The sequence below is a fragment of the Polistes dominula genome, unplaced genomic scaffold (genome assembly GCF_049000335.1).
Source record: "Polistes dominula isolate Pdom_NZ unplaced genomic scaffold, Pdom_raw_medaka contig_15, whole genome shotgun sequence".
Taxonomy (NCBI): Eukaryota; Metazoa; Arthropoda; class Insecta; order Hymenoptera; family Vespidae; genus Polistes; species Polistes dominula.
The window spans coordinates 1208839-1233832 of NW_028300915.1; the positions used below are offsets into that span (position 1 = coordinate 1208839).

The 24994-nt window shown below is 26.6% G+C and overlaps 3 protein-coding genes and 1 long non-coding RNA gene across 5 annotated transcripts in view; 2 read left to right on the forward strand and 2 right to left on the reverse strand.

The window, feature by feature from the left end:
* The first annotated feature begins 158 nt into the window (after window positions 1-158).
* Window positions 159-7407, forward strand: l(3)80Fg (dnaJ homolog subfamily C member 16 l(3)80Fg). 2 transcript variants are annotated; one of them, XM_015324458.2, is made up of 12 exons: window positions 159-659; window positions 800-866; window positions 1078-1271; window positions 1367-1647; window positions 1726-1916; window positions 2001-2335; window positions 2409-2712; window positions 2788-2936; window positions 3029-3253; window positions 3354-3567; window positions 3785-3892; window positions 3978-7407. In XM_015324458.2, exons 1-12 carry the CDS (start codon window positions 406-408, stop codon window positions 4104-4106), a joined length of 2451 nt encoding a protein of 816 aa, XP_015179944.1. In that variant the 5' UTR covers window positions 159-405; the 3' UTR covers window positions 4107-7407. The 2 variants fall into 2 exon arrangements, with proteins under 2 accessions (XP_015179944.1, XP_015179945.1); XM_015324459.2 differs by lacking the exon at window positions 159-659 and having other exon boundaries at window positions 1088-1271.
* LOC107068250 (MICOS complex subunit Mic10) lies at window positions 7288-8254 on the reverse strand. The gene is made up of 3 exons (XM_015324461.2): window positions 7922-8254; window positions 7742-7789; window positions 7288-7604 (listed from the first exon to the last, which is right to left on the reverse strand). Exons 1-3 carry the CDS (start codon window positions 7995-7997, stop codon window positions 7474-7476), a joined length of 255 nt encoding a protein of 84 aa, XP_015179947.1. The 5' UTR covers window positions 7998-8254; the 3' UTR covers window positions 7288-7473.
* Window positions 8255-13025: 4771 nt separating this feature from the next.
* eag (potassium voltage-gated channel protein ether a go-go) overlaps window positions 13026-24994 on the reverse strand; it is a 79674-nt gene continuing 67705 nt past the window's right edge. Inside the window, 5 exon segments of the mRNA XM_089170064.1 lie at window positions 13026-18302; window positions 18304-19094; window positions 19166-19311; window positions 22456-22572; window positions 24550-24665. Of these exon segments, the coding sequence (XP_089026190.1) occupies window positions 17940-18302; window positions 18304-19094; window positions 19166-19311; window positions 22456-22572; window positions 24550-24665 (1533 nt within the window). The 3' untranslated portion in view covers window positions 13026-17939.
* LOC149033152 (uncharacterized) lies at window positions 22526-24589 on the forward strand. Its single transcript, XR_016175854.1, has 2 exons — window positions 22526-22652; window positions 24117-24589. It is a non-coding gene; the product is annotated as an uncharacterized LOC149033152 (long non-coding RNA).

Consider the following 24994-nt stretch of genomic DNA (forward strand, 5'->3'; position numbering starts at 1 on the left):
TGAAAAGTGTTGCAACGTTCTCGAAATATGATTGGTTGACATTAAACGTAATCGACCAATCATAACAATTCTATGATCTAGAGGAAAATATTTCTTCCAACTAACCTCACCCATTGGCTTCTTCAACTTTCTATGCGCAATTACCTTAAAAGATTTGTCAATATGGTCGTTCCATGGACTGTATTGTGTAATTTTGATATCAGGATATTATTTGTGTGAAATAAACTATTAGTTTCGAATGAAAATGTCCAACGGGATTATTTCTGTAAGAAAAAGCATCGATTAAATTTCATCTTTAATTGATCATCCAATTGAGTGATTTTCATTGAGAAAATAAAAAAAAAATATATATATATATATATAAAAATATATATTATACACATATAAGCAATTGCATTACACATAATGTTATTGATTGATATTTTGATGACCTTCGTATCAATAAATAAACGACCGAATTATGCTGTTAAAAGTGTAAGGGGTATATTACCATTAATGAAATTCGCATTTGTTTTGGTAACAATATTTGCTGTCTGTGAACTATTACCATTTACCATCGGTGCTGAACATTTGGGAAATCCTTATGAAATATTAGGTATTCCAAGACATGCTACTTTACGGGATATTCGAAAAGCATACAAAAACCTTGTCAAGGAATGGTAAATTATTATTCTTTTATAACATAATGCTATTGATATTTGTATCAATATAAAATCTTAATTATGTTTATGATCTAATTTGTTTATAATTATAACAAGTATTAAAGTATTGTTACAATTATACATTAAACTTTGTACAGGCATCCTGACAAAACGGATCATCCAGCCGCTGAAAATAAATTTGTGGAAATAACAAAAGCTTATGAGGTAAGTTACATCGGATTTATTAATAGATTATTTTAAAAGTCAATCAGATAAATAATTCAACAATTGTTTAATATATAATGTATTCATCGTTTATTTTTTAGAAACAATTCTACTTTTTATGATTGTCATTTAAGTAACATTTATTCTAATGATAATACATCGACAAATTCTGAAATATTACAGTCTTTTATCACAATGTTACTTTATTTAGCTTCTTACAGATCCTGAAAGAAGGAGAAAATTTGATAATCATGGGATTACCGAGGAAGGTTTTCTCAGACAGAGAAGAGAAAGTAGCCATGTAAATATGTTAGATCCATTGGAAGAATTATTTAGCGGAAATTATAAATTTCATTATCAAAATCGTGATATAGCATTGTTCCATAAAATGAGCATTACATACAGGTATATCATCACATACTTATACGTAATAAATTGAAATGTAATAATACATGAGAGACACTTGTAATATGTGAATATTAATAACATATATTTTCCAGATCCTTTGAAAATGTGATAGTACCAAAGACTTATCGCACACCATATTTAATTTTATTCTATTCGGATTGGTGTTTTGCATGTTTACAAGTTGAACCAATGTGGCGACGTTTGATTGATGAATTAGAACCATTAGGTGTTGGTTTAGCTACAGCACATGCTGAGAAAGAATCATCTTTGGCTAGACGACTTGGAATGCATACACTTCCTTGCCTTGTTATTACAATGGATGGGCGTACTAGTGTTTACAAAGAATCGTTATTTAGCGTTCAAAAAGTTGTTGGTAAATATACAGTAATGTTTATGATACATCTAAAAGAGAAGACAGATTATTATAATCATTGTTTTTTTCTTTGCACAGAGTTTTTACGAAATAAGTTCCCATACAGATTAATACAAACTGTGAATAATAACAATATAGATGCTTTTTTATCTGGTTGGGCGGATAACAGAATACGTGCATTGGTATTTGAGAAAAGAGATTCAGCACGTTTACGTTACTTGCTTATGGCATTTTATTACAGAGCTCGTGTAGCTTTTGGCTTTGTACAGGTAATCTATTATAAGATTGAATTGTTTCTTTTAATTAAGTAAACATCATTTGATTTTATAATTATTTCTGTAATATTATTATAGATTGGTAAACCAGAAACAGAGGCAATCATATCAAAGTATAAAATTTCCGGTGACTTAGATACTTTGTTACTTTTTAACGAAAATTTTGAAAAACCAATGGCATCAGTTAGTATGAAAGATATACCAACAGAAACGATGCATAATGTGATAGCAAGTAATAAGTTCCTTGTTTTACCAAGATTATCGAATCAAGCAGTTTTAGATTCAGTTTGTCCTCCGGAATGGCTCAGACCACGAAAACGATTATGTGCAGTATTGATATCTCAACAAAATAGTGCAGTTCATGATTTAGCTAGGCACAAATTTAGACAAGCGGCACTTGAATCGTCTTACAGGTAATAACAATACAATAATTAACATATAATTATTCAAATAATAAAACATCTTATAGAAGATTATAATTTACAGCACTGAACGAGTCAGATATACCTACGTATTTAAAGATACCCAACCAGAATTTGTCTCTGCTTTATCAGCTGGTGAAGGTAGCCCATTAGAACCATTAATGCACATTGTTATTATATGGAGGAGAGATGCCAATCATTTGAAATACGAATGGTTATCTAAGGGATGGTTTGAAGCTGCTCAAGATGAAAATAAATGGAACGAAACTCGTCATACTTTGGAACAAACATTACAAAGATTGTTATGCGCTTCTGAAGCTCTTTCATATGCAGCTATAGTAGGAGAATTAGCAGACGAGCATGCACAAGTACTACGTGCATTGTTATAATAATATTTTTCAATATTAATATTTGTCAGATATTACAAGTAGATTTATTTACAGGGTACTGTAGATAGGCTTATAGGAAGAGCATTATTAGCTGTTGATTATATATCCGATAGCTTTACGAAAGAACAAATATTACCTTTAATGTCAGTATTAGCTACTTTGATGTTGATCGGTGCTGCAGGATATGGAATGTCATACCTAGTGTATGTATATAGATATATTAATTAATTATTTAATTTAATTGAAATTGAGATTGAAATAACAATGAAATATGAATGATATTTGATAAATATAGAAAGTTGGAAGAAGCGAGCGTCCAAGCTGAGAAAGCACAGCATAAGGAAAAAGTGAATTCTAATGCATCACAACCGCAATTAAGATTGCACGAATTACGCGCTGAAAAATACAATGGACTCGTTCGTCTATTAAAACCAGGCTGTCGAACAATTATATTGCTCGTAGATTCTCAAAGTAGATTAAAGTTACTGCCAGCTTTTCACAAAGCCGTGTGGCCTTATAGGTAAGAGACAAATAAAATAATAGAAATTATCAAATTATTTATATGAAACGTAACTAAAAAAAAAAAAAATACAATGTTTTCTTGTATTTTTTATTTATAGGAAAAATAAAACACTTATGTTTGGACATATGTCGTTAGAGAAAGGTCTTGATTGGTATAAAAAATTACTTTCCTTGACTTTACCAGAACAAAAGGAACTAAATATTAATGCGAGAAATTGCGTTGGCACAGTTTTGTCTTTAAATGGACATCGTAAATATTTCTGCATGTATCATGCTAAACATCCAGAAAATATTAAAGGAAAAGGTTCAAAGGTTAGTACATTATACCTTGTATTAAGATATAAATTTACTACTGTTGACCATTCAACCAAATGGGGAAGCTAATAAAATACATTGCACTGAATGAATGTATTTCAATTTTACAAGTCAGTTATTTTAATTGTCAGTGACTGCTGATCAACAGTACGTTGTTTTTAAGTTTGTATTATAAATAATAATAATAATAATTATTATTATATGAAATATACAGCGTATGGAAAGGATAACTAAACAATTGAGTCAACGAACTGACGATGCAGAAGCTGGTGCATTTATTGGTTTTGATAGTTCAAATGAATCTGATATGTCTCAAGACGAAGTAAGTATAAATGAATATTTGTGTGTGAAAAGTATTTTCAAATAAATGATTAAATAATGAAAATCGATCAATATTTTGAATACAGGCAAATGGAGATACTGTTTTATATCAAGAAAATCTTCTGGATGGATTACCTATGTGGCTTGATAGATTATTCGAAGGTTTAACACATCGTTATTATATTAATTATTGGCCTGAGTTCACTGCCAAGTAAATGAAGGCTAAAAACGCGTTTTATATCCTTAAAAAAAAAAAAAAAGAACAAAGTTTACCTAGTCAGAAATAAAAAAGAACAAAACAAAAAAAAAGTTGAATGCCATTGCAAGGTCTGTGATCAATGTTAAAAAAAGAAAGAAGAAAAAAAGAAAAAGACAAAATCAATGTATACAGATCAAAGAATTGTGTATAAAGAAGAAGAAGAAGAAGAAGACACATGCATATTTAACTTCTTTATTAAAGAAAACTAATTAGTTTGAAGAAAAAAAAAAAAAAAAAATATATAGATAATTTTTAGAATCTCCTTGACGAGTTGTTAAACATAAATGAACAAAAAAGAAACAAAAAAAAAACAAAAAAAAAAAGATAAATAATATTAACTTATTATGAAAGTTGAAATATAATAGCTCTCATCACACTCAGCACTTAAATTCTATTTTAACACGTTGATCGTTGCTAAGTTCACCCAAATTTTGTCAATGATGAATGATAGTTATATTTACATGGAGAAGAGTGGCCTCGCCCCCTCCCCCCCTCCCCCTGTTAGCCAAAATAAATTGCAACAATTTTTATTTTTAATTAGATATACTTAAAAAAAACAATATATAAGAAGTACCTTTAGAAAAAAAGAAGATGATAAGAAGAACTAAAACGAAAAAAATAAATAAATATAACAGATACGAATCTTTATGGGATGGATATATTATTTTCTCAAACTGATAGACTTTGATGTAACACACCGGTACCATTTTGACCATTACACGTTACACCACAAATGTCTTTATTCCATGACAAATAATTACACACATACTATAAAATAAGATAAAACTAATGTTATATTTCATGATGAAATGATGATGGGTGAATTTTGATTTACGTGACAAAATATTTTTAATTTATGCAAAGGCAATCTCAACGTGTTAATATAATTTACATAATTTTCATTTTGGGTTATTCTAATCTTTCTTGATAAATAATCTGTACAATGTATTTTCTAGTCAATGTTATTTAAAGAAAAAAAACAAAATAACATAACAGTATTTATTATCGTGCAACATTATTAACGTAAGATTATGTCTATTTAATGAAAAAAAAAAAAAAAAAAAAAAAAAAACATTTGTGATGCAAGTACATAGAATAACCATTATATACATATATATATATATAAATCATTCTTTACCTTATACGAATTATTAGATTATATTGTATAGCTTGTCTATCAGATTTTTATATATATGTTATATCATTTCTATTTCTAATATTGCCAATTTCTTACTCTATAATAATAATATTATTAATAATAATAATAATAATAATAATATATAATAATAATGTTATATATCCAAAAAGCACATTTCCTATATAGCTTGATAATATATATCGAAAACAAAATTCATTCCATTTCTTCCTTTACGAGCTTTTGTTAATAATTTTTAGTTGAAAACAACAAAATAATAAGTAAATTAGAATGCGTCCTTTTACATATCATTGTTATATTATCTAAGCTGAGTATCCATTATACTATGATACCCATTGATAAATGTTTTTGATGAAATATTTTATCTATTACGTTTGAAATATGAATTATTTAAGCACCGATTATTATTATTACAGCTTCGTTTGTAAATCATAATTATTTTCCTACAGTATTTTTTTCTTTCCCCTGCTATTACAATAATAATAATAATAATAATAATAATAATAATAAAAGAAACCAAATGAGAAAAGATAAAAAAAGACAATGCAAAATGAAAATATGAAAATTTTCAAATTACAATTATTATCTTTACACAACACCGTAATAACTTTGAATGTTCGTATCCTTTTTATACAACAATCGTGAAATAAAAGTTATACGTAATAAATAATAATAATAATAATTTCAATGAAATTTTATACCGACAAAAAATAATAATAATAATAATAATAATAATTTAGATTTTATCTAAAATATCTCCGATAGAATAAGAGAAATTATTCGATTGACAAAATATTTAGAAATTAAGTAACATGTTGTATTGATCAATTTCACTTATAGAATTACGTACAAAACGTTCCCGCCTCGCGTTTAATAAATTCAAATCACGAATTTGCACTATTAGATTATTTTCAAATCGTTTGTAAAAAAAAAAAAAAAAAAAAAAAAATTCATCAAAGCTAACAAGTATAGAAATTAAATAGGATAATTCTTTCCCATCGAAATTATAGTTATATTATGCGATTAAGATATAATTCTATTGTTATTAACTTATTCATAGGAATAATTTCTGATAGAAAACAATTACCATTTAGAAAGTCTACTTTTAAACATCCTTATTGTATTCTACTAATATATATATATGATATATACATTATGCGAATAAAAAACAATACTGATTTAATTATATACCCCATTTTTATTATTATTAGATGGGAAAGAATTAATAATAATAATAATAATAATCTAATTAATTCGCATTCGCGCTATTGTATTTATACAGTAATTTTTCTGTTAAAATTTCTTGTTAAGCGTACGTTATTTTATTTTATTTTTTTTTTAAATATTATTAAATTAGTATTAAGAGATTGATCGATGTGTACGTAAAATGATAAGATTCAATTTACAAATCAAAAAAAAAAAAGGCGAAGTTATATTTATATGCACCATATAGATAATATAAAAAAAAAAAAAACAAAAATAATTGCATCTGAATCTTGTACTACTAACAACAAAAATAATTAACATTGTGTTACATTAAATTTTTGATGTCTGTTTGTTACCTAATTACTTTTGCATGTTTTCTTCATATTGTAGGGAAATTACAACGTAATTTTACAAATAAGATTATTATTACTCATTATGTTGTTCTGTATGATTTTATTACTTACAATTAGTTTTGTTTGATCAATTGTACCATTATTTTTTTTTTTTGGGGTGGGGGGAGGAATTTTCTAACTTTGAACTTTCACGTTTTTTTTTATTGCTATAAATATTTGACTCACAACTTTCTTTTTCATATGATGATCAATGAAAATGGGCAAGAAAGAAAATAAAAAATAAAAAAAAAAAGAAAGAAGATATTTTTCCTTTTTTTTTTTTTTTTTTGTATATATAATAAATATGTTTTTTTTTTTTTTTTTTAAATAATTCTAATTTATAAAATTCAACGAAACATTGTAAAATCATGTTCCAGACAAAGTACAATTGAGAATTTTATTCTGTACAATGTGTTTAGAGAGAATTCATTTAAATGGATTAACAATTGTAGCTACTTTACAAATGTACTAAGAGAGGGGTTTTTTTTTTTTTTTTTTTTTTACACGAACAGTTTTATTCGATATTTTGAACTGTTCGTTAAAAACAACAAACCATTCTTTTCTACGAGCTACTTTTTCTTTTCCTCACGTTTACTCTCTGGTAAATATCGTTTCGTAAATGCATTTATTTCCCGTTCACATTCAGAATATGCCATACCTAATCCAAAACCTGCTCCAATTATCAATGGCCACTTTCTTCCTAGAAAACAAATAATTAAAGATAAGAAATATCAATGAAATCATTCAAAATTATATTGATTGAATATATTAATTAATGAAATTGTTTTATATTTAGGTAAAAGAGGACAAATATATATATATATATATATATCTTACTTCGAAAAAAAAATAATGAAACTACTCCACCAATGACTGCACCACAACCTAAAAATAGAAATGACAATAATATATCATCACCGAGAGATATTCCATAAATAATTAAACTAACAAATTTTCTTTTACTATTTTTTTTTGTTTTTTTTTTATAAACAAACAGTATAACAAATAATTTATTACTTAATTTAATAAGACCATCCGCAAAACAACGATCCCATTTTCTTCCAATATCATCTTCGGTCCAAGAAACAGCCATTTTTTTAATTCTCCTTTTCACAAGTGACAGGGAAGGGGGTTATGTCATACAGATTTGTTTAAAAATTCTTATCTAAATCTGTTCAATTATTTCTCGTTAACAATAACCCTCAAATTGATGTTCTACTTTTATATTAAATATAAATTAAAATTCGTTTATCACAATAATGAATATTTTTCAATAGAATTAAATTGAACGAACAAGTCAGATAATAACCATGCCTCGCGTTACAGCAGCGCACCGACTATAGTGCGCCATCTGTCGTAACTAAAATGATTTAAGAAAAAAAAAAGAAGAAAACAAAAATTGAAACATTACCATTGGTCGATTAATCGAATTTATTTTTGGACATTAAATTTGAAAAATTGATAAGAAATAAACAATCATTTACATGATGGAAGAAAAATGAAAATACTTTTTTCAATATTTGCCAAATATCTAATCGTATGATAAATTATGTCAGAAAAAAAAAAAGCAAAAAAAAAAAAAACAAAGAAACTAACTCGCGATTTAAACATTTTCAAAATAATAATCGTTTACAATCAAATTACTTGTACGTAAAATTGTTAATTTTCTAAATTTACAGTAGAATAATTAACTCAAATTAATTGAATTGTTCTAATTGAAATTAACATTCGTTGTCAGTTTCTAATCTACAAAGAAACAAAAATATATTTATATATATATATATGTATATCAGTGCATCAGCACTCTCGCAATTAGGGTCTCGAATATTATTTTTTTTTCGTATTTCATTTTTACACTCTCCTAATCTTTTTTCTTTCTTTCTTTTTTCTTCTCTCTCTATTTTCTTTCTTTTTTTTTTTTCATTTTTTATTTCTTTGGAAATGACAAGGATAAAATTTACAAGGCCGAGGGCTGATTACAGTGCAACGAACTGCCCATATAGAAAAATGGACGAAGTGTTAGTTATAGCAAAAATTCCCCCCATCTAGTAATAGTATAGTGGTAATAGTAGTAATAGTTAATAGTAGTAGTAATAGTATTAGTAATATTAGTAGTAATAGTAATAGTAGTTATAATAATAATAATAATAATAATAATAATAATAATAATAATATATATACTCTTTTTGTGATTTTTTTTGTTGCTTTCTTTTTTAATTCCATTTTCAATCAAGCCTACTTGTGTAGGTAGTACTAGTACTACCTTGTAACCACATTTGTTTGTTTGTTTGTTTTTTTTGTTTTTTTTCAAATAATTCGATACATATTATTATTAAATTACGGCTTCTTCGATCGTCGTTACGATTATTTTGTATCGTCGTAAATGGTAATAATCTTCTTATCGTCGTACGTGTCTTCAAATTTCATTTGTAAACCTTTCGTAATACATAGAATAATTAATTAATATATTTATTTATATATTTATAAACGTATATATATATATTTATATATGTATATTTATATAATTGACGAGTTAATTAATGCAAATCGTCTTTGTTGCATGTGTATATGTATAAAACAATTGTAAGATAAATGAGAACCAAAATGGCGTCAGTTAAACTCTTCACAGTTGATGTTGATTTGTAACAAATGTGTTTGATACGATACAAGTTTGAACACACTTTGAGTTATATGTTAAACAAAATGATTCGTTTGTAAAGATCGAAGAATACCATCTGTTGTTTATTTTTTTTTATTTCTTCGTGTGTTCACACTGGCGAATTTAACATTTGGAAAGTAGGAGGCTTGAAATACAATTAGAAATTTTGGAAGCCCTATTGAAAATAAATCAATATTATATTTTCTTGCATATGTGGCTCAGAATCAGTCCGATACACACGTCTGTAAATCAACGAATTACCTTATACCGCCATCTGTTAGAATCTTATCGAACTAACAGAGGCAATCATGACTCTAATTAATTAATAAACAAATAATTCGATTATAAATTAAGATAAAAACTATTCTATCTTTCAAGTTGAATGATACTGCACACAGTGTGGAAAATTTGATTAAAATCGGTTTAGTGGTTTAGGAGTCCATTGCGGACAAACAACGTGACACGTAATTTATATATATATATTATAAGATATATTAAATGTGTCCATGTGTATATAGAAGCTCCTGTTTTTTATTTAAATTCGCCAAACACACACATACAAACTGTTTTCATAGTTCATTATTTTCTTTGACAATGATTCATTTCGAAGGTTCATTAAACAAATAAAATCAAGAAGACACGGACGAACTAGAAGATTATTATTAATTTATAATTGTTTTCTTTACGAAAACGAGAACAGGACGTGTTTTTTTTTTAAGGAGATTTTGCGATATTTCCTTGTTGTTTTTTATTATATATATATATGTAAATACCAGGAACGGATTTAAAAAGGGTAACGAAGAAATGGTGGCCTTGTTTAATTATTTGCAACAACAAATTTAGGTGAAATAAAATATGTATATATATATAACTGTCATCAAATAATTTATTACCTTAACTAAAAGTTTGTATCAAATAACATATATATATATATATAGATAATGAAAAATTTGATATAAATTCAAATGATTGATCAATGTGTGGGAAAAAAGGTTTCATTTCATTACTATCAATGAATGAAATATTTGACAATAAAATAAAATCATTGTTAAGGCCCCTTGTTATTACCCTTTCCTAAATCTCTCCCTGGTAAATACGTAAATATACGTCTTTGAAAAGTACAACAAATGAAAATTTAAATAACAAATATATATATTCTATCATATTTTTCTTCAATAATTTTTTACAAATTCAATCAAATATAATACAAACATATTAGATGTTTACTTTTCATTGTAAAAATAAAACAGAAAGTTTTGGTCCATTATTCTTGAAAAAAAAAAAACAAAAAAAAAACAAAGAAATAGTCAAATAAACGAATACTAATAAAATAAAAATAAAAATAAAAATAAAATAAACAAATTTAAATTATTATTATACGTTAAATTGTTTCAAGGACTTTTCAATGACGTTGTACTATATTTTAAATTCGTTCGGTATCCATCATTCGTCTTGTAAAACAAAGATTATTATTTTTATAAGCGAGAGAAATAGATTCCAATGATCGACATGATTTCGAGCGAGACAAATGATAAATATTTAGGTATATATATATATATATTACTTATAATTAAATCCTTCATGTATCTCTATTTTCATCATCCCCATTTTGTTTTGTAATTTACAAAATACTCGCTGGAACACATGAATCGATTCAAATCATCTTTGGTGTCCTTTCATGACCATTTCAAAGATTATTATTGCTACTAACGGATAGATAAAAATGTTCTCTCTTTGTTGTATTTTTGTTGTTGTTGTTGTTCTTTCTTTCTAATCTTTCGCGCGTTAACATCGATATAGAATAAATTTGTTTATCTTTTTTTTTTTTAATTTTTTGTTGTTGTTGTTGTTGTTGCTTTATTTTTATCGCCAGCGATTCGATCGTGTTACTTTTTGTTGTCCTGCATACAACATACATGCGTGCACTTACATTTTTTATTTATTCATACATACATACATACATATATACGTTATTATTCATATATATACATACATACATACATGCACATGCACACACACACACACACACACACTTTCATATATGCTTTTATATTTATCATCGACAAATTTATTTTTCGTTGAATCAACTTACGTACTCTTTTCTCTACTACAAAGGTTTATTGTTATTTTTATTTTTCAATAATCGCATTAAATGATTCGTAATAATAATAGTTATAATAAAATTAAATAAATAAATAAATAAATAATAATAATTATTATATATATATATATAAATATATATGTATGATATATTATTTTCTATATCACTTGTTACCAGGTCGATAATGTAGTTTTCACTTTAAACATAATACTCGATGGAATGTATGTGTGTAATATGTACGTGTACGTGTGTGTGAGAGATTATAAAATAAAATAAAATAAAAGAAAATACAATAAATTAAAAATACAATATATATATATATATATATATATATATGTATAAATATGCAAATGAAATTTAAATTATTATTGGAAGATCATGTCTTACATCAGTTGTTCATTTGTTGTTTAAAATATATACTTACTTGTTTAGCATGTGTGTTTTGCTTATTATCATCATCTTTTTATTTCGGCCATATTGTTTTTTTTTCTTTTTGTTGATTTTTTTTTTACAGTATAGTAAAAAATAATATTATATTATAATTAATATAACATTGACGACAGATAATTGTATTGCATCTTACAAAAAGAAAACATAATTTGTTTGTCAATTATTTTTTTGTTATCTCTAAATTATTTTTATTTAATTATTGCATTATGAAGAGAGAGAGAGTGACGCCATTTAGGTTTATGTTTTTTGCAAGTGCAAAACGGTTTGATCTTATTGCTTCATCATCATCTGGTAAATCTTTTTATATAAAATTACAATTAATTAAAAATATAACAATATAATAAAATAAGATTTACAACAAAAAAGATATATATATATATATAGATATATAAATGTGTATGATATGAAAAGTACAAGATGGTACAGAGGGTTAACAATTATCAATGATGATAATAAATTTTTATTCGTATATGTTAACAATAACGAAGAGAGTGTTATCAATAAAAAAAAAAATAATAAAAAAAGAAAGTAATATAAATAATCTTTCTCTTTTTATTTTTTAATTTGTTTTATTACGTACTTTTATATCTCTTTTGTTATTAAAAAAAAATGGCACAGATAACGAAGAAGATAACAATGCAATGCGTAAGATTAATTACAAAAAAAAAAGAAAAAAAAAGAAAAGAGAAAAAAACAATGAGAATTCAAAATTGAATAATTCATTGTCAATTTATATTAATATTTAATTTAATTAATAAATAATTAATAATTAATTGATACAACAATTGAACAAAATTTACATTTTACGTTCCACTTGCTTTTTCTTTCCTGCCATTTTTTCCTTTTTTCTTTTTTTCATTAATTAATTAATTAATTAATTTATTTCTTTATTTTATCATACAACGCGTGCATTTTATTTTGTTGATTTTTTTTTTTTTCTTTTTTTTAAAGATACGAGTTACGTTTAAAAATGTAAAACGTTATTATTATTATTATTATTATTATTATTATTATTATTATTAGATATATTATTTAATTATTCACTTTCTTTCGTTACTTTTATTATTTTGCCATGTTTTCTTACTTTTTTTTTCTTTTTTATTGCTTTCATTCGTTAAACGCATAAATACTTTTTTTTCTTTTTTTTTGTGTGTCCCTCTCCCCCCCCCCCGACCTGATTCGTTCATATTTTTTCATTGTTAACATTTGCAATAATTCATTTAATTCCGACCAATTAGCGATTTAATAATTGTTGTATATTTCTAATCATTGGACGAATTATTTTTTTTTTTTTTTTTTTTTTTTTTTTTAGGCATTTAAATATTACATCATTTTATTGATCATTTCTTCACGCAATTTCTTTGTTTTTTTTTTTGTTTTTAATTAATTTAAATTAAAATTCTATACTTTTTTTTTATGTCCCCGATAAAAAACAAACAAAAAAAACCCCAAAAAAATAAAATGTATAATATGATAAATGAAACAAATAATACAACAACGAATGATAATAATAATAATAATAATAATAATAATAATAATAATAATAATAATAATAATAATTCGTGAATTAGAATTTGTAGATGATTAGAAAGAGAGAGAGGGAGAAATTTCTTTTTAAAAAGCTTATATATTATCATTTTCAACATCGACAAAACGATTTCGATTATTTTTTTTTCCCCCGATTAAAATAGCAAATTATGTAAAATAGCAATTGCGCATAATAAAATGCGCATATAAGAAATGCGATCTTACTTTTTTTCTGGTTTTTTTTTTCTTCTTCTTTTTCTTTGTTTTTCTTTCCTTTCATTTTACTTTTTTTCCCCTTTTTTCTTTCAATGATACACGATTGAAAATTGCAAGTCGAGTAAATTGTTTGTTTGTTTGTTTGTTTGTTTTTTTATATATATAAGTGTTTTGCGTTTTCATTTGTGTATTCGCATATGTGTATGTGTATGTGTATGTTTATAAGTGTGTATTACGATTGACTCGCCCGATAAAAATTGTGGGGCACGAAAAAAACCTGCGCACCATTTTGAGTCGATCGATTTTTTGGTTTTCTTTTTTTGTTTTCTTTGGATTAATAATACGTTAGCTTTTTTTTTTGTTGTTTTTTTTTGTTTTTTTTTTTTTTTAATTCTTATCTTTCTCTTATTAGCTTAGCATTTTTATTTTTATTTTTATTTTTATTTTTATTTTTTTTTTATTTTATTTTACCTAAAATGTCAACGGCATTTAAACTTTCGCGTATAAGTATATAAACTACGATATACGCCAGCTATATCGTCTATTTGTCTAAAATCTAATTAACAAAGTCGTATTTTTATTTTATTCTTCGATAAATTGTTTTTTTTTCTTTTTTTTTACTTCTTCTCATAATTTATATATATATATATATATATATATATATATATATATATATATATATAAATTATAAGAAATTATAACTATTGTTATAATTGTATCTCCTCACTCTCACTTTCAAACTATATTTATAATATGTACACGCAAGCCTAAATGTGGATAAACGTTCGTTTTATTTGTTATTAATTATTATTATTATTATTATTATACTTTCTGTTCGATCATCGTTGATTTTCATTGGACAAATCCTCGAATATCTTGATCGAATCAATATATGTATATATATATATATATATATATATTATTTGTAATCATAATTTACATTATTTTATCTCTATAACTCAACTGTTTGTTGTATTATAAAAAAAATACATAACAATTATATTACGTAAAATATATGAAACAATTGATATAAGTGTAATTATATTATATACAAGTATAAGTGTAACTTATATTTAATAACAATTCAATATTATATATACAAATATGTATAATTTATATTTAATCAAAATTAATCTGCGAATGTATGAAGTAATTATTAATTATTTTAAGATAACAAATGAAATAATAATTTACAAATACTTTTATACATATATATATATATATGAATATTAAACTAATATAATATGTAAATTGCATCAAATTATAGAAATATTAGGATCTCTAGCACTTGAGTACGCTATCTGGTGGCTAAATTCAAAATTAGAGTAGATAGGTCGAAATGCTACGCCACATGGTGGGATCTCTAACACTTGAATACGCTATCTGGTGGCTAAATTTAGAACTAGAGTAGTTAGGAGGAATTGCTGACAGTTGATTTAAACTACACGTTATTTATGTGGAAATATTTATATTTTTAATTTTACGATTTGCACTAGTTATTTCATGTGAATTATTATCTTTAATATGTGAAGTTTGTAAATAAAAAAACTAAAATATTTTTAATATTACAATCACCACTTGGTACTTGTGATACACTTTTACCATCAACAAAATTTTGATTGTTTAGTTTTGTGCAAGCAAATTTACAAATTTCTCGCAACCTAAGTTTCATTTTATTTAATTTAATTACAAACACAAATAATTATAATGTTATAAACGTTGTTCTCTATTTTGGTTATACAAGTAATGCACAGCATCATCCAGTCTCTAGTTCATATTTTGGCCGCTAGGGTAAGCCACGTCCCTGCCAAAGATCCCAATATAGTTGTTTATTCTTTTAAATAATTATCTAATAATTAAATTTAAATTTGAATTGGTAAATACTAAAAAAAAAAAAAACATTAAATAAAAATATAACCAGAAATATAAAAGAATAATTCGATGATCAACTATATATATATATATATATGTGTGTGTGTGTATGTGTACGAACGTGAATCCACATAAGTACGCGCAAATAAATATCATATATATATATGATATATGAATATATATATATGAATATATATACACATCATAATTACAAGATATATACACCTAATATTGCTGTTTGGCTTCCTCGCGAAATACGACGTGCCATTATTAAATTATAATATTTATATTTATATTTATATTTTTATATTTATATTTATATTTATATTTATATTCATTTATTATTATTAATAATTATCTTTATCTTGTTTTTTTTTTTTTTTTATATTCATCTATTTGAATTAGCACGTCGATCATTCGCCCCGTCGTTTATATTTAAACGACCATGATCAAATTCTCGTTTAGCAAGCGTTTTCGATTCTCACTCGAAGATAATTAATTTATAATCTCCTTATATTTCATTCGTTTTAAAAGTTTAAATAGAAATGCGGCCTATGAACGTCGGCGGATTAATCGGTGGTATCAAAGCAAACGCTTACATTCTATTGGTTGTGCTCGTGTGTGATCTCTCATTCGTAAATGTATCAAACGAATGATTAAGATGTATTATTATTTCTTTTTATTTTTTTTTTTTTTTTTTTTAATTAAATTAATTTGAAATGAAAATTTGTTTATAATTTCTCGTGACAATCTGTATCATCAATTTCAATCGATGACGACGACGAGAAACTATCAAAATTTCCAATTTAGAAACTATTATGTTCTTAACACTTTAATGGCTGTTCACACAACATGTGTTGTGTGTGTGTGTGTGTGTGTGATGAATTATAATTTTACATGTAGCTGATTGTTTTAATAATTACCACACAATAACAAAAATATTGAATTTATTATTAAATTGCTATTGTTTTATTATTTTATATGTATGTTCGCACATTGTTGTATTATTTCGTGAATTTCAATCAAATTTCTTTCATTTAATACATCAAAAAAAAAAAAAAATATTGTGCCAGCACATATGGCAACATTTGACTAAGTAGACGTGTGACCATTAAAGTGTTAGGTATGGTATATTTGATTTATATAAAAAAAAAAAAAAATAATAATAATAATACATCGTATTATCTCGATCGAATATTATTGGAGATCGTTAACGAATGATCTATGGGCTCGCGAATAGATCCGCCGTCAAATGCGTGTAAAGCGTCAGATGCACATCGCTCGTATATTATATAACGTTGATTTCATAAACTCGGAATAATTTTCGATGTCTCTCGAAGAAGCCGTTGCAAAGTTGGATAATTCATTATGGATCCATGCATCCATCCATCCATCCATCCATCATTCATTCATCCATCCATCCATCCATCCATATTTCCATCCTTCCTTCTGATCACACGTAACTCGTTAATTAATTGAGATAATATCATCGAGTCATCATCTTAAATTAATAATAAATCTCATTTCAAATCATCATCATCATATTACTTCTCTTTTGTTTTTTTTTTTCCATTATAGTTTATTATTATAATTTGTTTGTTTGTTTGTTTGTTTGTTTTTTTATATCTTTTATTTTATATTTTTATAATATATTATTTATCGTGTCCTTTTTATTTGTTTTCATTTTTTCTTTTTTTTTTTTTCATTCGAAATAATTATTATTTCGTTCATATGTGTACGCGCAAAATGAATGTCACTTCGAGGAAGCAGCAATTTAGCGAAAAATATTTAACGGGTCCTTGAAGTTACATATATTTTACGTTTATAATAATTGTATTAGATTCATCACGAAACATAGTCCGAACTAAGGGGGATGAGAAATTAGGCTAACTTTATTGGCCTAATTGATAGTTCCCCCTCCCCTTTCTCTTCTCCCCCCCCCTTGTATTCTATTGTGTTACTTAGAAAGAAGGGAGTGTGTGTATTTTCTTATTATATATATATTTTTTTTTTGTTATTGTTTAATTATCGCGAAGGATTAATTAATTTTAATTTGAACAGAAGAACCATCCCACCCAGATCGAGAATTAAGAAATGAAGAGAAGTAGAAGAAGATGATGAAGAAGAAGAAGAAGAAGAAGTAGTAGGAATATAGGAAAGATGAAAGGATTTAGGATTAGAAGGAATTAAGGATTAGATCGGAAGAACTTTCAATAATATTCTCTAGGCCTGGGTGGTGGCCTTTTTCGTTCGGACCTATCGGTCCTTTCGGTCCTCTCAGTTCTTTCAGCACTGGCACTGCTAGCCTCGCGATCGTCAGTACATTCTAACATTTGTGTAGTTTCCGTAGCCTCCGAGGGACTAACCGGTTGGGTTGCTAAAGGTGCGAGAGGCGCAGCACCCTTGTTACGCGATTTACTTCTTCGTTTTCTTAAAATCAAAGGTCCAAGTGCACTAGAATCGTCACCTCTTGAGGTTGATGCTTGGGTAAGTCTTTCGAGAAGTTCTTTGCTAACTTCTCTCGAGGAAGTTTTATATTCGGAACTACCCGACAGTCTATCCGAATCTTTTTGGCTGTTGATGATGGTGGTGATGATGGTGATGATGTTCTTGGCTCTTTGAACTACGTTGTTCTATAGGCTGTGGTTGTTGTTGTTGTTGTTCTCTGTAGCCTTCGCTAGGCGTTGTAACAGTAGTACTCGTAGATGCCTTCTGTTCTGACGTTTGTATACCTTGAGGAGTACTTTGTTGTTGATTCACTTGCATTTGGCAAGATAATTGATTTTGAGCTGAACTACTCGATGGAAAATTCGAGGGTCTTTGCTGTTGTTGTTGTTGTTGCTGCTGCTGTTGCTGTTGTTGTTGTTGTTGCTGCTGTTGTTGTTGGGAAATACCTGTACCACTTGGAGGAGTTGCAGCAAATGGAACTCGACTTAACAAAGTTTGCAGCATATCTTCCATCTTAGCAAGCCTTTGATTCACTCTTTGCACTTCGAGCTTTAAATCAACCTTCACTTCTAATACTGCAGCAAGAATTTCACGATCGTGACTAGGCTGAGTCGATATCAAACCACCATCGTAACTTTCCAAACGTCGTAATTGTAATTGTTTCGAATCAACCGTAAGATTTTGAGATGGTTGTTGTGGTTGTTGTTGTTGTTGTTGCTGTTGCTGTTGTTGTCCATCTTTATCAGCATTGTCTCCTCCACCTGTTTCTTCTATCGTACCACCTAACTTTCCGAATTTTGGAAAGACCTTGTTCGTACCGGTACTAGAACTTGGACGTGAGTCTCGTGCACTTAATGATCTCTTGAACGTGTCACCAACCGTACCTGTTTCACTACCAGAGTCCAAACTGGAACTACCTGTGTACGATCAAGAATATATATTTATAATACAAGTAACAAATTAACATTTTGTTTAATGATCAGCATACCTAACAATCTTCCCCATTTGCCGGTTCGAGGTTTGGCAGCGACATTCTCATCGGTGGACGGTTTTCTCGAATGCGATGATTCGCCATCTTTCCCATCCTTACTGTCCCCTTTCTCAACGTCTGCCGTATGTCTCTCTCTACGAAACCTGTGTAAAAGAAAATCATTGAGACGATAAGAATCATCGTTTACAATTTGATGCTCCTTTTTTTTTTTATTATGGAGCGTACACAAAGGTGTATATATTTATAATTATATTGTATATATATACAGGATACGTAAAGGCTGGTTCATCTAGGCAATTATTTGGGGAAATCAAAAGACAGTGTGTACAATTATAAGAGGATGGAAAAGTTAATAATTAGTTTCATTCTCGTGTTAACAAAAAAACACGTTTATACTTTTATTCACCCTCTCTCTCTTTCTTTCTTTCTTTTTCTTTATTTTTTTATTCTTTTCTTTTTTTTTTTGCAATGCATCGTCAATCATCAATTGGCAGTCAATAAATTTGAATGGGGGGCGGGGGGTGTTTTAGAGGGCAACGGGCAGAAGGGGCAGGTTCGTGGGAACTTTGTTTTTTTGCACGGATTCAAGAAACTGGTTCTTGTAGCAAATGCGAGATCGTTCTACTTAGGCTAGAAAAGGGGGTATAAACAGCTCCAGCGGTGTTCACGAGCAACCTACTTTGGTGTGCCTACGGGATTCAAATATCAAAAATAGTATCGTCGGTAGTGACCAAAAATGACGATAATAAAAAACATACGGGAAAACGAGCGACATCGGTGAACAATTATATTAAATTATATTTTAAATATTATTTTTAATTTTTTTTACTTTGTGTTAATTTTTATTTGTTGATAATAATTAGGTACTCGTGATTTTCGAATTTTTCTAATGTAAATTTGATTGTAGGATTTAACGAATATCAATTTTCATTTGAACGTTCACCGACGTAACAAAATATATAATGTCGTAATAATAATAATAATAATAATAATAATAATAATAATAGTAATAATAATAATGAGATAGTATAACATGCCGCTTGAAAAAAATTTGAGAATGACTTTGAGAAATTTAGCAGAGCGCCTGCAAGCATCGTGTGCATTTAAAAAAGATATATATATATATATAAAAGCATGAATTATAATAATTCATAAGTGACGTATCGTGATAGCCTTTTTTTTTATACAGTGTGTGTATGTATATATCTCACGTTCGTTAATTATTTGAGTAAAAATTTGTTTGAAATGTAATCACATGCAGCAGGTGAAATTATTGTTATTAATTTCGTTTGTTTTGTTTTTATTGTATATTCTTTTTAATTATGACAAAGCTGGGAGCATTCTCAATATTTCTCGAGCGGCCTTACGATAATAATAATAATAATAATAATAATAATTGTTATTCAAAAATATTTAAATATATATATATATAGGTGACAGAAATTAGAATCCTAGAGTGTGTGTGTTAGAGTCACATGCATCCTGCGTTTAATTAAATTAATCGAAAATAATCGGATGCTCGAGACTTATCACAAATTCGATATTTCTTTCACTTCAGTTTGTATTTTTTTTTTTTTTAATTATTAATAATAATTATTACATTAAATATCAGAGTGTAACAAAAGAAAAGAAAAAAGGAAATAATTTTCGAAGTGAAAAAAATACGAGAATTGTTAAAATTGATTGATAAAAAGTTTCCCTTTGAATATTAAATAAAATATATATTATATAATATATAGTTATATTAATATATTTTTTTATATTGGGATCTCTAGCACTTGAATACGCTATCTGGTGGCTAAATTCAAAACTAGAGTAATTAGGAGAAATTGCTGACAGTTGATTTAAATTACACGATATTTATGTGGAAATATTTATATTTTTCATTTTATCACTTGCACCAGTTATTTCATGTGGATTATTATCATTAATATGTAAAGTTTGTAAACAAAAAGCTAAAATATTTATAATATTACAATCACCACTTGGTACTTGCCCACACTTAATCACATATCCAACATTTAATACACTTTCACCATCAACAAAATTTTGATTGCTTAGTTTTGTGCAAGCAAATTTACAATTTCTCGCAACGTAAGTTTCATTTTATTTAATTTAATTACAAAATAATAATAATAATAATATAAATAATAAATAATAAATAAATAAAATGTAAATAATAATATTATACACGTTGTTCTCTATTTTGATTATACAAGTAATGCACAGCATCATCCAGTCTCTAGTTCATATTTTGGCCGCTAGGGTAAGCCACGCCCCTGCCAAAGATCCCAATATATATATGCAGTGAATAAAAGATGCGCATGACCTCCTAAAAGGCATAATATTTTACAGCACTCTAGCATTCGTCAAAATTGCAGTGATCGTTTAAAATGATAAAGATTATAATATAATAATATATATATATATATATATATATATATATATATATATATATATATATATATGTATGTATGAATGAATGAAGTGAAACACATGGTTCATCTCGAAAAGGTACGTACGTTAAACGAAAATATACACACACACTCACACACACATAAATTTAAACTATCATCATCATCATCATTTTATAATAGTTGTAATTTATTGAAAATAACGTGTCGTACCATTTCGAGTTAAAGCAAAACTCGCTCTGTGAATGATATTATAATTAAATATAAGCAGCTTACTAAAAAAAAATTCATTTATGTACATCGTATCATCGTATCAATCAATTTCTACAAATTATTATTATCATTATTATTATTATTATTATTATAGAAAATAAATTTATTAAACATGATTAAGATTAAGATAAAATTATTATACGATGTTCATATAAATATCACGAGCGAGTTAGCCGTGCGACAAACTTACATATACATGTATATATATATATATATGTAGTTTGTATTTGGATGCGTGAAAGTGTGTATTAATGACTTACGATTGTATGAATCATTTCATCTAGAGTAGATATATATATATATATATATCATATTTACACGAGCGAAAATAATCGCATTATATATATATAAAATAGAAAAAAAAATATCATAATAAAAATAATAATAATAATAATAATAATAACAATTAAAGATGAAAATGAATAATAATAAAATTATAATTGAAATAATAATTGTAACATATAATAATAATTATAATAAAAGATAGTATAATATATGTATACATATGTATATACATATATTATATACGTAATAAGTAGCAAAAAGATGGACGGAAAAAAGAATGGAGAAGAGAAATAAATACGTAAGAAATGAAATTGCCTAAAACTGGGCCAGGGCGGCAGGACGTTCACGGTGAGTTCCTCATCTGAATCCTGTTGGGACCGTGTTGAAACGACTTTGGACACGCTGATTTGGGCTTCTCCTTCGGTCTTGAACCTTTTTCAACAAGAGGCCAGCCAAGCAACGATCAAAATTCACATCAATGAATCAAAAATAAAGGAAATGGAATAAATATGGTATGCATCAGTAGTTGTGTGTGTTTACACATGTGTGCTTGTAAAACAGAGAAATAATATAATCAAATTTCTCGATCATCATTTTTTACAATTAATTATTTTATATAATAGATGTAAATACATATATATATATATATACACACATGTGCATATGCACAGGGACAGGCGCACGCATACCTAAAAAAAAAAAAAAAATAACTCATACGTGTTCTCTCTTTTATTCGTTCACACATTCCATTTATTACATATCCATAATTTTGATTAGATTTAGTCACTGTCTCTTCTTGAAAACGGTTATGCATATATTCTGATTGAAGTAGCCATCTGTAATTTTATGAATTATTTTGATCATAGTAAACGTTGATAATTAGTTTCTTTTGTTTTTTTTTTTTAAATTTATCACCGTTTTCCAAGAGATATTTCCCATTCGATTCCATTCTTCATATTCTTCTCTCTCTGAATGTGTTCATGGTTAAATGACATTTCATTTCTGTGTGTATTGTGTATGTTTGATTCGTACAAATCAATTTATATTCCGTCGGTTAAATCAGGGATTCCCCCTAACTCGTTATGGTTCTCGAGCCATTTTATTGTATACGAGTGTTGAAAATAAGCACAATGTTACTTAAATAACGCACAAGAGAGATACGTACGACGAATAATAATAATACGCACGAGAGAGAGAGAGAGATCGTATTTTTTTTTTTTTTTTTTTTTTTAATAATTAAACGTTTGCAATTTCTTTTTTTCTTTTTTCTTTTTTTTTGATACTTTAATTATTCAACAAATTTTATCATAATCGTTAATGAGTTAATTAATGACAAGAAAAAAAATAAATATCATATAATTATGATATTAAATAATTGTAAGACAATTTTTTATGATTATTTTTTTGTTTGTTTGTTTAAAATTGCAAACGTAAAATATATATATATTTTTTTGTTCTTTGAAAATTCTCTCGTACGATGCTTCCCATCCTTCGTACATATAACAAATAAATTAGCGATACGTGACACAATTAAAAAAAAAAAAAAAAAAAAAACAAACAAATTTAGCTGAAAATCCTAAAATTGCATGCATCGATACGCGAACGATTTGTCTTCGTTGATTATTTTCTTGTTGTTGTTGTTGTTGTTCTAAACAACTACAAAAATCTCTGTAAAATTGTTTGACATTCAATGGAAATTTCCTCATCTTCCATTTAATGAATCTTACTTTGTATAATTGACTTTTTTTTTAATTAATTATTATTACTCATGCGATTTTTGATTTAAGTCAATTATCCGATTTTTAACAAACTATGCGATATATATTTTAATTAAGTTTCTTTATTAATTAATCATCCTATTGTTAATTAATCGTGTCGCTTTCGTGTGAAGATATTTAAAATATAATTTGTTATAATAATAAAAGAAAAAAAACAAACAAACAAAATGAAAAAAGAAATTTCTATTTAATATTCAGGTAACAAAATTTGAATCGTGAAAGTTCGGAATAGTTCGAGTATCATCGTTGCGTATCAAAGCACGTAAGTAGAATTTACATGTAATACGAGAAACCTTATTTATATGTATATATATACGTGTTATATGCATGTATACATATAGATCAGATTTATTACATAATATAAAGCGAGAGAATTGGATCGCGTTTTGTTGAAATTGTTAATTTGAAATATTTTTGATCAATGCATTATTCCCTGTTATTGTCTAATTTTAACGATCATATTCTCGCGCCAATTTTCATTTTTTTTTTTTTTAAATGACGAAGAGACTAGGGCAATGGCAATCATGGCGGCTGCCATGATACAATATATACGACAATATTTTAGGAAATTATATAAAGGAAATAATATAACGTGTTCTTTTTTTTTATTTTATTTTTATCGTGGTCTTACCTCGAAAAAATTTTGCGAACTAAATGATCCTGTGCTTGATCCAACTGTGGCTCATTTTTTCGTCTTTCAGCAAGCTCCTTTTCACGACGTACGTCGGCCACTTTTCGAAAGATCAGCTGTACAAACAAACAATTATCGATTTTTTATTTATATGTATATAAATTTTCAATATAAACGATCCATTGTTTTATCACTGATCGAATCATTCAATTGTTTTATTACTTTTTATATAATAAAATAATTTAAAATGTTATTTATCAATTTTAACAATGATAGAGTTAACGCAATTAATTTTTTCCGCTCTATTTTACATCACCACCATCATTATCGGTGAAACATTATGAAAATAAATTTCTTTACATGCACGCACAATCGATCTTATAAAAACGCTTTTAATTATTATTTATAAGAGCTTTAACTACGATCAAGTATGACAAAAATAAAA